Raw genomic sequence first — 13,223 nt, 5'->3', positions numbered from 1 at the left:
GTTTCTGGTGGTGCTGGCAAAGAGTTGTAAAAGTTGCGGAAAAGGTTGGTTGAAGGAAAATGGTAACTCTATGATGTTTGATGCACAGTTGTATACACATCGGTACATCTTATTTCCAAGGATATTATTGGCCACAAATATCATGGGGTATTTAAATTTTTGAAAAAGGGGTCTGATGACCTGTCTTAATTATTGCACATAAAAGAAAGGTCTTTCGATACAGGATCTTTAAAAAAAAGAAGAATACATATTAAATTAAGAAGACAGAGCTAGATTTTAAGAGAAGAACCGATATTTCTACGTACTTTTGATTCTTTCAGACACAGAAGATGCAAATTTAGATGGACTTAGTCTTAGAAGTGGAGAATTATATTATTCTTTATTGAGAGTGACAAATGCATTGAACTATACCTACATCATACGATCCAATGGAGTTACTGTCGAAGATGATCCACTTATTCCAGGCAGCGTGTATGATGGATATATAACTGGATTTGATTTGAATATTCAACCCTCTCCCCGTAAAATATCGGCTAACTGGGATGGTTTTGGTTTACTGGCATCTGATGTATTTGAGGCAGATGTTGAAGGTATACTGATTTTAGTATCAAAATAAGAGAGAGAACAGAATTAAAAAAAAAATGTAGTTCCAAATATAAATCAAAGTATCTCAAAGAGGAAACTGCTCAAATGCCCTATCCTTTGACAAAAAAAAGACTACTTTATTCTATTCTAAGCATATACCACTTAGAAATATCAGATATGTAAGTTATCATTGAATACTTTTGTATTTGCTGTGACTTGACTAGATGATGCTCTCCACCTATTGTAGTTTATTAGAAATTCTGAACTAAATGAAATTTGTTCTATGAAAGTCAGCTTTTTTTTTTTCAATTAGTTGAAATCAAACTGATCAACTGGTCAGAAATTTTAATAAACTGCTGTAAAAACAAAAGGGCCATCACAGTGCAAGGTGGTTAATATAAGCCTACATTTGTATTTTCAAAATTCTATAATTTTATTTTTGATATTGGTGCATTCCAAATGCTTAACAAAGTGTGAACCCAAGACATATAAAAAAGAAGATGTGGTATGATTGCCAATAAGACAACTATCCACAAAAGACCAAAATGACACAGACAATAACAACTAGGTCACCGTACGGCTTTCAACAATGAGCAAAGCCCATACCGTAGTGAGCTATAAAAGGCCCTGATAAGACAATGTAAAACAATTCAAACGCGAAATTTTTTAAACTAATGGCCTTATTTATGTAAAAAAATGAACGAAAAACAAATATATAACACATAAACAAACGACAACCACTGAATGTTATATAGTTATTATTGTTTAAGACGCCACCTAATAAAAAATGGCTTTAGTTTATGGTTATGGATGAACAACTGCAACAAAGCATTGTTCCTTATCGAATATTACCTGGTATTCCAAAGACATTCATGATATTCAAGTACAAAATGTACATCCATTCATGATTCTCTCTTATCTTGTGCATAGTAATTATGTATTTATGCGAAATGAGTGCGTTTTGTAAATATCATTTAGAATGATTATGACAGGTTCTAATTTTAATCTTAAAATTTGTACATAAAATAAAGTCAAATTTTAAAGAGAAAATATGAAGACAAATTGTTTATGTCAATCTTTTCTTAAAAGGTAACCAGGGATATCAAGCTAATGATTCAAATACGGCAGACCAACCCAATGCTCAGGAAATAATGTATTATGAAGTAGCTGTTGGGACAGATAGAACATTTGCTAAAACCAGAGATAATATTGTACCATTTACAAATGTTGGTTTGAACCAATCTGTTACCTTTTATGATCTGAACCTAGCATCAGGAACAGCCATGTACTACTTCACTGTAAAAGCCTACAGTGTGTCATACTCCATTGCCACGGTTACATCTAATGGTTTCCATGTTGGATATGATGGCGGTGTTGAGGGTTAGTTTTTTTGTTTTAATTTACAGAACTATATGGACAAAAATCAACACGAGCAAAAACTCTTTAGTTGAAAGAAAGCTGAAAAATACATTCAACATACAACTTGTAACACATTTTATTTTATTATGAGTGGCAGATCTTGAAATTTTCATAAGTGGGGGCCCACTGACTGCCTAAAAGGGAGACAGCTCAGATCATGCTTCAGTGATTTCCTAACCTAATTTTTCCCAGAAATGGGGGGGGGGGCAAATAAATTTTACTTCATTTAAATTAGCACTGTTGTAAACATGTTCAAGTTCATCTGCTCTTATATAGAGACTATAGCTATGACCGGTATGTTTCACTCATAACCCTCCTGTACAGGATATATCTGTTCAAAATAATTGAGCTTTATAGAATTGACAGTTGCATGAGCAAGTTTTATTAATAAAGTATTTTGAACAAGTTGTAATCTACACTATTTATCTATTATCTTAGGTGGATCCATCAGCATGGGTGACTTCATTAACAATGATACCTATGTAGATATACAGTTTGAAGGTTTTACATCTAAGCTGGAAATAATGATGTATTATGTGGGACTATCAAACAACACAGGAGCAGAGGGAACAGATTGTAAACAATATGTAAGACATGTTTATGTTCAAGAGCTACAGTATTTAATTTCATTATTGGTATAAATTAGCTTTCCTGTTTTTTGAAATATCAAATTCTATAGACAGATGGTTTTGTTTTTGACTAGATGCTGATAATTAAATAACTTCATTTCAAAATATTTCAACCTGTTCTCTGACCATTATTTCTATTCTGAGTATGTTATGCATGGCTTTGTTAAAATTGGTTTGGATTTCCTGTAAGGTAGATATTCCCATTTCCTTAATTTACTGAATTTCAAAGTAGATAACTGATCATGAATCATTGCTTGTGGTATCTAAAATGAAAAGATAAGATTGAAAACAAGCCCTTTAGAGCTCCAAAATTGTCAGCATCTATTTTCAGTGTTCAATAAACTGAAAGTAAACAATGGAGAATATGCTGACCATATAATTCAAGGTGGGGGGACAGAAATATTTAACAACTGCTGAATATCTGTAAAATTGTCCCAATACAATGAAATGACAATTTATTTAGACTCCAAATTATTTAGTACTTAACATATGTTTCCTTGTTGATTTCTTTTATATACTCTGTCATTGGGTTGCTTTCTCATTGACAAATATCCGGTATCTTCTTTTATATTGTGACATAGTTATCAAATTGAACAAAAACATATGATGAAACCAGAGACAAAAATATATGCATTACAACCAGAGTCAAACTATTTTCAACATTTCAGCCAAAATTTCTTTCTCCCACCACTTCTCTTTCTTCTTGTTATATACATATATACATATATACAATTTACAATATATATTTTATCACTTTGTTATTGATTCTGGTTCTTCTACAGCTGTTGGTTGATTTTTGGAAAATGATGTATCAGCGGCATGTTTCCAATACCATTAACCAGAACCGGAAGTCTATTATATCATACCTGCCAACTTTCACGATTTAGGCGTGTACTACACGATTTTGACCCTCTGTCCCGATTACACGATCGTGATCGTGAAAATAGCCAAAAAACACGATTTTAGTAAAATTTACACGAAAAATATTTTTGTTCCCGATTTTGAACTTTTGAAAGTTTTCCCAAGGGAGACAAATCGTGTCTGACAAATTTCATCCAATCAAAATTTAGTGATCACGCATTCACCAGTTGATTAATGTCGGCATAGTAAACAATCAAAGAATCGAAATTTTGAGTTGTTTTTTTTTAGCTTGGGTGTTAAATTTATAAAAATTGGAATCATGATGGGCGAGTTATCACTTGCAAAATAGTTCTGTCACCGCCTAAGAAAAAAAAGCGTGTTGCTTCGTGCAAATACTTAGAGAAATGGGAGAATGATGTCAAGTACAGGGGCTGGTTGTCTAAATCAACGTTAGGATTGTCACATTCCTTTTGTAAACAAGTTTGCAACAGAGACTTTAAAGTTGACCACAGTGGCCTTAATGATGTCTCCAAACATTCTAGTACTGCTTGTGATATTGATCTATATAATATATGAGGGTTTGGATGGGGTTAAATTATTAAAGAATATAATGCCCTTAAAAAATGAAGATAAGGGAATAACGGGCAAAAAAAAATGAAAATTGGAGAAATGCGTGGTCAAATTTTTTGAAGATTAGAAAAAAAAGAGGTTAATTTTTTGAAGATTAGAGAAAAAAGGGGTGAAAATTAAATGTTTACAGAACAACAGAACCCCCCATTTCCAGACCCTCATATATTGTTGTTTTTTTTGTTATTAAATTATTAAAATTATTACTTTTTTTTTTTCTTCTTGACAATGTATCAGACAAACATAAAGTCATCTTACTGGTGTTTATCTCAACAAAAAGAATACAACAATCAAACAATTTAGAAAAAGATAGGTTATAATAGCATCTTCAACTGTCACCCCCCAAAAAAGGAAGTATGTCAGACACTTTTAGGAGCCAACTCATCACACGAAAAAATGCCGCGAAAAATTCTATCCTCAAAAATGGTGCCGCGCACAAAAACCCCCATGGTCATTTTCAAAAGTTGGCAGGTATGTTATATTTCCGCCTACAGCACTCAGTTTCATATTTACTATTTTACATACTAACTGGAATCTGCTTGTATTACGCTACACTTGAACAAAGTGTGATAGTCAGACGGGAACCAGTTTACATACTTTCTTTTATTTACACAAAAAAAATCTTGACCTGTCCATAGAAAGGCTTGTAAAGTCCGCGATTTTATTCTCTGAAATTGGACCTTCCAGAGGGGATACAGACTTTAGAGTACAATAAGCAAAAAATAAGAGAACAAGTTCAATTTCGCGGCGAGGTGGTTTGTTTACGTTCCGCCATCTTGTTATTGATATTGTAGATGGCGCTCTCAGCATTTTTCAAACCAAAAATTTTAACTCATCCATATTAATAAGTTACTTCTTTTCGATATCAAATTAATACTGAAAAAAATAAAAAATAAACCTTTCATTACAAATTTCTCATTTCTTTTCAATGCATTGGTTGAAATAAACTGGTATCTGCTTGATTAAAACGATACATAGTAAAAAAAGACAAACGTAAACCAGCTTAGAATTTGTAAACTACAAAACGTATTCGGTTATTGTTCATTCCGTTTTGGTGTTTCATACTGACTAATATGGTTGTATTAGCTTAAGACCCTTCAAACATTAATGTGATAGGTATAATAAAGACTGTTTTACAAAAGGATGGAACTGTTTTACTTTCAAAGTCGTATTATAGTGATATCCGTCATGTATGGATTTAGACTCTCACCCGTTAATTTCTTCTTTTACACATGTTTTTTAAACTTCCTGTTTAGACATACACAAGTTTTTTAATTGTTTTTTAAGTGAATTAAACTTATTTTAACAATCATGAAGCGTTCTAGAATCTTTTACAAGCAGTTTCAGCTTCTGTTTGATGATAAAAAAAAACAGGTTTTCCCAAGAAAATACAGCAAACGATCGCACAGGATTTGAAATGATTTTTTTTTTTAGTTTCTTTAGACCTTTTCTAACGGTGTCGGGTTCGTTCGGCCAAATAACATGTTCGCACTGGGTCCGTTCGCCCTGAGTTGATTGGCCCTGAGTCCGTTTGCCTTACTTATAAAAAATATATATTAATATTCAGACCATTGAAGTTGAATAAAATTATTCAGATATTTATATGGTATATATATATTCTTGAATTTTATGAAAACATGGAATATTTAAAAGTTGGTGGCTTGTTAAGGATTATTAATTGTTTAATGACATAATAATTCTTGTTGTAATACTTGTCTTTTGATGTTTTGATGAACTTGGAATTATAATAAAAACAAATTAATGTCAATAAAGATAAATTCATTGTATTCCAGTATTCTACAGACTACTATGCAAATCAAAAGGAAAATAATAAATTGGGTTTCGGCAATCCAAATATTCGGTAATTTTTTTTTAACAAAATTTAACATTTTCTGTTCAAATAATAAACATTAGGGACGACATCAAAAGATCAATGTAAGATAAAAAACTTAATTCAAATAGTTTGGGGGTGTGGGGGTTGAAAGGCTGCAAGATTTGGTTATCCGACATTGATTTTTACATATATCCATATGGGTCAATCAATTTTTCCCAAATTAAGTTAAGAGGGGGGTGGGGAGTCAGTGAAAAAACTTATAATGTGAATTAAGTTTTTTATCCTTCATTGAACTTTTGATGTCGTCCCTTATGCAACTAGACAACAATTAGAAAAAAGATAATAATCAGGGCAAACAGGTATCAGGGCGAACAGGTGCTAGGGCGAACATGAATCAGGGCGAATTCGTCGAACCTGGATTCTTTCCTAACAGTAACAAAAAGTTTTTTTACCTAAAATTACGTGGGGAGAAGAGAGTTCGGAGTATGTACCAGTGCGAACTATTCAAGCCTGTCTATGGTATTTATTTGTACAAAAAACAGACAGTAGTCAATGGATGCTGTAGATCATTCAGTTAGTCTTGACATAATCATTTGTACTTAATAAACTAGTCCAAATAATTATGACGTCTTGAAAGGCTATTATATTTAAAATAGCCTTCCAAGACGTCATAATTATTGGACTATAAAAAAAAGCCAGTTGTCATCTTCACTTCACACACACACACACATATACGAATATCAATTATATTCTAACGAGACATGTTGCAATGATAAACTAATTACGGTATGTGAAAATCAAGACTTCCAATATCCCAATATTAGAGACTGAGTGGCATCATTTTTCCTTAGAGCTTTCAGCTCTTTGATTGACCAATTGAACAGTCTGATTTGATGAAACAAATTGCAACACATTCATAATTGAACGTTGAATTGCCATTGAACTGCAATATGTGGACAACAATAAATACTTTACAGTTAATTTCCTAATGCATGTAAAACAAGACTTTGGTTAGTTTGCTTGCTTTGTTTGTATATTGTACAATTGTAATTGGGATAACGTTCAATCAAATTTCATTATATCATACAGGTTAAATATGCCTATATAGATTGTTTGAAGATTTCAGTGCTGACTGCAAAGCTTGAATTAATGATTATACAAACAGCAAGCAAGCCTACCAAAGTTTTACAAGCGTTAGAAAATTAGCTGTTATATTTTTTTTTGCATTTTTTTTTCAGATGGATGGAAAAACTGATACTAATGAGAAAAACTCATTTAATGTTGTACCACTGCTTAACATTAATAAGAATACATTCTACAGCCTAACATCATTACACTTAAAACTTGGAGGAATATACTATGCTTGGGTTATAGGTAAGATCTTGAAAAAAAAATTAATACAAATAACCAAAAACAACCAGAGTTTACTAGCACCACTCTATAAGTTATTTCAAATTCTTATTTTATCAAAAATATAGTATTCAATTTGATCCCCTTCTTGGATGACATTTAGGTTTGAATGATTCTGCACTATTTGTTATTTCATAGTGGTCAACTTGCCAGTGCTTCATTGTAGGATGAGGGACAATTACTCTTACAAGTTGACAATTTGGGATATTTATAACCAAGATGACTGTAATTGTTTTAATAAACTGAACAAAGTATGCAGAGACCTTTACATTATCAGGGTAGCAAACAGGAACTGATGCAATAGGCAATATCAGTTCCTTTGAACAGTATTTCTAAAGCCATCAAATTCTTAATTCAAATTTAACTTAGTAATTCAACATTAGGTTGGGATGCAACAACATATGGCTCTTTAATGGAGGCTATTTTCTAACTTGTGACTGAGTCCTTTAAAACCAAATTTCTGCCCTAACGCCCAATCACCAGGAAGTAGAATGAAATTTTGAGAGCTTAGATATATATTATCTTCATTTTATTCTGCAAATACTTAGATGACGTAGTGATTTTTTCCACCAGTTTTGGATGCTTATAATTAGCAATATGTTGAGTTTGGATACATAATTATCTGCCCTTGCTACTGTATTGTTTCCATAATCATTTATTTCATTTTTATCAACTTATTGGTTTCACAAGGTTTTATAAAGGTTTGAAAGTTAGAAATCTAGTTTAAAGCATTGTTCAAAGGCAAAATATAATTTGAATCTTAGATAACAAATAGTTTAAGTCATTGTTTTTCTAAATTTTAGCTGCAGATGAGTCCGGAGATTGTGGCATGATTCACCACAAATTCACAGTTGATACAACACCTCCCCTGTATGGTGCTTTGACCGCTGGACCCTTTTATAACATGGTATTATACTTTATATTAAAACTGATCCTTTATTTGTGTTATTTTTGTTTTTTAGATGTGTTTTATATTAGCAAATAAATTTCGAATAAGCAAGCAAAAGAGTATAAAGATGTGGTAAAGCCTCAAATCAACAAACATTATGTTTTAAACTTTATCAATCTATAACCTTTGTAATTTATTTGTTTGACTATTCTAATAACCAGTTTTAATGAATTAAAACTATACTATAATTTAAATATACCATTAATTAAACAGATATATTTTTGATTTGGTTGAGATCACTTTTGTATTGTATTTGAGTTATACATGAAAAAAATAAAATCAGTGGTAAAATTACAATGAACAGATAGGAAATCATCTTTTGACATATTATTACTATTGACTGTAAAAAGTGTATTATTCTAGTCACTTAATGTAATGAATGTATTATTCAACAAAGATGTGCTGTGGATGCTGATATGTAAAAAAAAAAACATAATTTCTGTATGGTTTATCATAAGGGGTTGGTATACACGTCAGACAGTTCAACTATTCGTGTCCAATGGATAAATTACAGTGATCCAGAGTCTGGTATAGCAACATATGAAGTCTCATTATGGAAGAACACCTCATGTGATTCCAGTGCAGAAGAGATACTGTTAATTGATTGGATAGAACTGACCAGCAACTATACAGAGTACAACTTTGTTAATTTAAATCTTACAGTATGTATATTATTAAATTGATTTATATTATCTTAGTGAAAAAATTTCAGGAAAATATAATTATCCCTCTGTATGACAAAATAAATAGAAGTTTGCTTCTGCTATGGCATATTTTAGGAAATACTGTAATCTATCTCATTTTTGCCAGGGATTTATCTATGTGGTAAGAATGAAATTGATTTTGATTGGCAATATGTGTGACTGAGGTACATATTGTAGTTTAGCATAAGTTATAGCAATTGGTTTGCTCTTTTGAAATACATATATAAATCTTTAGTCAATATATTTGTTTAAACCAATATCCGATTAGGTGGAGTCTACTGTACAGGGATAGTGTCATATATAGGGCACTCAGCTGACACATTTATTCTTCCAGATGAACATTCCATATACAGTACAAATAAAAGTCACAAATGAAGCAGGACTTTCAATAACTGAGGAATCATCACCAGTTTTGTATGACCCTTCTAAACCTGTATCAGGTACTATAGTTGATGGTCTAGACTTTACAACACCACAAGTTTGGTTTAGTTCTACACAGACAATTACAGGTATGTACTTTTATCTAGTAAACTTATTAAATAGTTATTTTGAAAATATGTCAGGTTTCAAGATCATAAATTAAAAGATATATGTATTCATGTTTGAATTAGGTTTGAGTTAGACCTTCAGAGAAATTTGATATAAAAAGCTAAAGAACAGAGCTTCTATTGCTGTTTAAGTTTTTTCAACAACCAATTGTTTGATTTTTCTTGTATTTATAAATCAAGAATGTCTTGTTTTTATACTCTGATTGTACCTTTTATATGATAATGCCAATGGGGCACCATTTGGCCCTGAACAATCATTTTTGGTTTATTGACTTTGAGTTTTTTTGCATTCTCTTTATGTTACAATATTGTCATTTTGATTTCAACATTTGCATAATGCTATCAAAATTTCAATCAACTAAGACAAAGGACAAGGTTCACTTATGGCACTAAATGGCATAAAATAACAACTTTATCATAAAACAACAAAAAAGTCACAATTTGGTTAGTAAACAAGTCCATTTCAAATGCCCTAATTCTAAATAAATCAGTTCTTTTTTTTTATTAAAGTACATAATTCAAAGTAGGCCCATTTTGAACATTTTGTCAAAATATGATAATTTTGTGCAATTTTCAGACCTAAAAGCTTTTGGAAAACTTAAGCTTTCACCTACGATCTGAAATATCTTTTAACCAAAAGATTAAATTTGATATAGAATATATCAATATAAAATCTTTTTGGATTGTAAATGGCGGCCAAGGTCAATTATGCCTAAAACAATTAAAATTATGGAAAAAAATTACCAAAATCAACTTAAAATACAAATAATGTTTATCTATTTAAGGGGTCATAGATTCATTAATTTAAAAGGATGGTGCCACAAAGATATATTTTTGTCTTAATAGTATTATCACAAGTATTTCTATGTGAAATTTGTAATTTTTGGACCCGATTTAAAAAAACTTCAAAAATTTAGGGCCAATTTTAACCCTTCGTGAACTTTCTCCTTTCTTTGTCCACACTTTATCTGTACTTACAATTAAAAAATTAAAACAAAATGTTATAAATGTCATACATCTGAAGTGCTTTTCTGGATAAACCTTTTTTGAAAGCCAAGAATGTAAAAGGACTGAAAATGTTAGAGCTATAAACTAAAAAGTAACTAAACAAATAGCTAACTTTGCCTGGAGGAGTTTAAACCTTAATTTATGTGTAATTTCAAAATATATAAACATACAATTTTAGATAGTTGTTATAAATCATGTCAGTACTTCGGTATGTCAAGAATCATTTGCTGACAACTTTTCTAATTATTATTTTAGGTTCATTTTTGCACTTAGCTAATTCAGTTGGCTCAGCATGTCCAGCAAGATTTATTTCAATGACCAATGATCCTGACTGGAAAAAGTTGCAGCAGATTGGTCTTAAAGATCCATCTGGAAAGAAATGGTCCCTTAAGTATCAACTAGAGAACATCTATAGGGATAATTATGATGATACAGTGTCAGTTAAGCTTGCAAGAGACCATAAAAAACACCAGATGATGACTGGAGCATATTTAAGACCTGCTAGTTTATTAAATGGAGGCACATATCATGTAAGGCCTTGTAAATTAAAGGAATTGACTGTGTTCTGTTTTAAGGCTTTTTTTTTTAGTTCACCTGGCCACAATTTGAGGTTTGCTATTTATACTTGCATGAATTGAATCTGTCTGTTTTCATAATTTTTTGGGGAGTATTTTCCTCTGAAACTTCTAGACCAAATGCTTCCAAATGTGTGGAACATTATTATGATCAGTTGTAAATTATTTTCAAATCCTAAGGACATGACTTTCTATTAGACCTTGCATACTCTCTGAGCATGGAATTTTTCATCATAAATAACAAGTAGGAGTATAATAAGCACAGCAAAGTTTGCAATTAGTTGTTCCAATATTATTTTTTTCTTTTGGCTGGTTTTACCTTCACAATCTTAAGTTTTTATTTTGCTCTTTCAGATTTCAGTGAAACCAGCAAAAGGTAATGGAATTGCTGTAACAGAAATTTTGTTTTGGGACGGACCAGAAACTAATATTGCTTCTTATGAATATGAAGAAGATATTGACTGGGCTTCATCTGTATGTCAGTGTTGTTTGTTGGATCCAGTACCAGAGGTAAAGACAGGAATGGGAAATATATATATCTTGCATTCTTTTTGATCAAATATTGTAAATTTTCAGGTAACAAGCATCATACAGTCATTGGACAAAAGTGAGTTCCAACTGAAAAAATGTCCTATCATTTCAACTAAAATTGATATTTTTCAAAAAATTATTACCAAATAACTGCAGGACCGATTCATTGGAAATAAAATGTAGAAATGTTTAAAGTTTTATTGTTTATTTGGACTTTATATTATAAAGGCTCATTTAATTATCTGACGAGGTGAACACAACGTAAATAATTTCTGGAAAAGTTTCTTATGTATTCTAACTAAAGTCAAATCGTAAAAAATTGCATTTGTGTTTAACCCATCAGAAAATAAAAACACACCTCACAAAAATAATGGCCAAATAAACAATTAAATTTCAGACATTTCTGCATCTTATGGTAAGATATCTATTTTATAAAAATCCCTCAAATAGTCCCTATATATGTAATATTTTTTTGAAAAATATCGTTATTAGTTGAAATGATAGGACATTTTTTGAGTGGGAAATCACTTTTGTCCACTGACGTATATTAAAAGTTATAGATTTTACTTTCATATTTAGTAGTAGATAAGATGAGAAAAGACATTTAGCTACAGGTCCATTAAGGCCCTTAGAAAAAGAAGTTTAACTTCTTATTTTTTCTCATGACATGAGAATGTATTTAATGATTTAATGGAATTAAAGATCAGCATAAATAATCACTTTTTAATTTTAACTTTATTTCAGGCCAATTATGGACTTTGATTGTCTCTCTGAAACATAGCTGAAGATATTTTAAAATCTGTTGTATTAAAAAAAAATGAATTTTAAGTTTTTGGAAATAGGATTTAAATGATTCGATGACTATCTTGACTGTGCATAAAATTTTCAGAGAAAAAAATCTGTTCATTTTCTAGGAATGTGACTACTGCAATTGTTCCAGTTATTTATCAGATAAATATGGAAACAGCACACTACCTTCCGTACCCAGTACAACAGAAGAAACAACAGAACAGCCAACAATAGCACCACCGTATAAAATAGTCAATAATCCTGATGATAGTATTGTTTCTGAACCTATAGATACTAGTATACCAATAGCGCAAAAGTCATGTGGCATTCAGATTTTTGCTGGTAAATTGTTTTTTCTTACAATTAGGTGATGCATTGATGTTTGTTTCTCAGAAATATAATATATAAATTATCTTTAGTTATAATTGAAAAATAGAGCAAGGTGTGCCACAAACATGATAAGCAAAAATTAAGGATTTTTTTTTTTATAAAATCTTAATTACCACTTTCCCCATTTAAGTCTTTGCATTATTTTTCTAAAAAAAAATATTAAGGGGCCTTAAGAAAGAAAAAAAAGAAAGTAGAATGGATTTTAAAAAGGTATGCAGTTTTAGATTTGAATTCAAGTTTTAGAAGGAAACTCAATTGATTATAAGTAATATAAAATGGCTTTCATAATGAGAGAGAGCAATGAAAAAATACAAGCTGTATGTTTTGGTGTATATATGTATGTGTAGCTTAGTATTTCTATTTT

General features: G+C 30.9%; 1 protein-coding gene across 1 annotated transcript in view; it reads left to right on the top strand.

The window, feature by feature from the left end:
* LOC139500289 (uncharacterized) overlaps positions 1–13,223 on the top strand; it is a 74,152-nt gene that overhangs the window by 25,975 nt on the left and 34,954 nt on the right. Inside the window, exons 26-35 of the mRNA XM_071289031.1 lie at positions 321–590; positions 1,675–1,965; positions 2,443–2,591; positions 7,194–7,329; positions 8,169–8,272; positions 8,773–8,976; positions 9,353–9,527; positions 10,830–11,104; positions 11,504–11,659; positions 12,595–12,811. Of these exons, the coding sequence (XP_071145132.1) occupies positions 321–590; positions 1,675–1,965; positions 2,443–2,591; positions 7,194–7,329; positions 8,169–8,272; positions 8,773–8,976; positions 9,353–9,527; positions 10,830–11,104; positions 11,504–11,659; positions 12,595–12,811 (1,977 nt within the window). The remainder of the gene's footprint in view (positions 1–320; positions 591–1,674; positions 1,966–2,442; positions 2,592–7,193; positions 7,330–8,168; positions 8,273–8,772; positions 8,977–9,352; positions 9,528–10,829; positions 11,105–11,503; positions 11,660–12,594; positions 12,812–13,223) is intronic.

Source organism: Mytilus edulis, chromosome 13 (assembly GCF_963676685.1).
Source record: "Mytilus edulis chromosome 13, xbMytEdul2.2, whole genome shotgun sequence".
In the NCBI taxonomy this organism is placed as follows: domain Eukaryota; kingdom Metazoa; phylum Mollusca; class Bivalvia; order Mytilida; family Mytilidae; genus Mytilus; species Mytilus edulis.
This window is presented reverse-complemented; position numbering and strand designations above follow the sequence as displayed.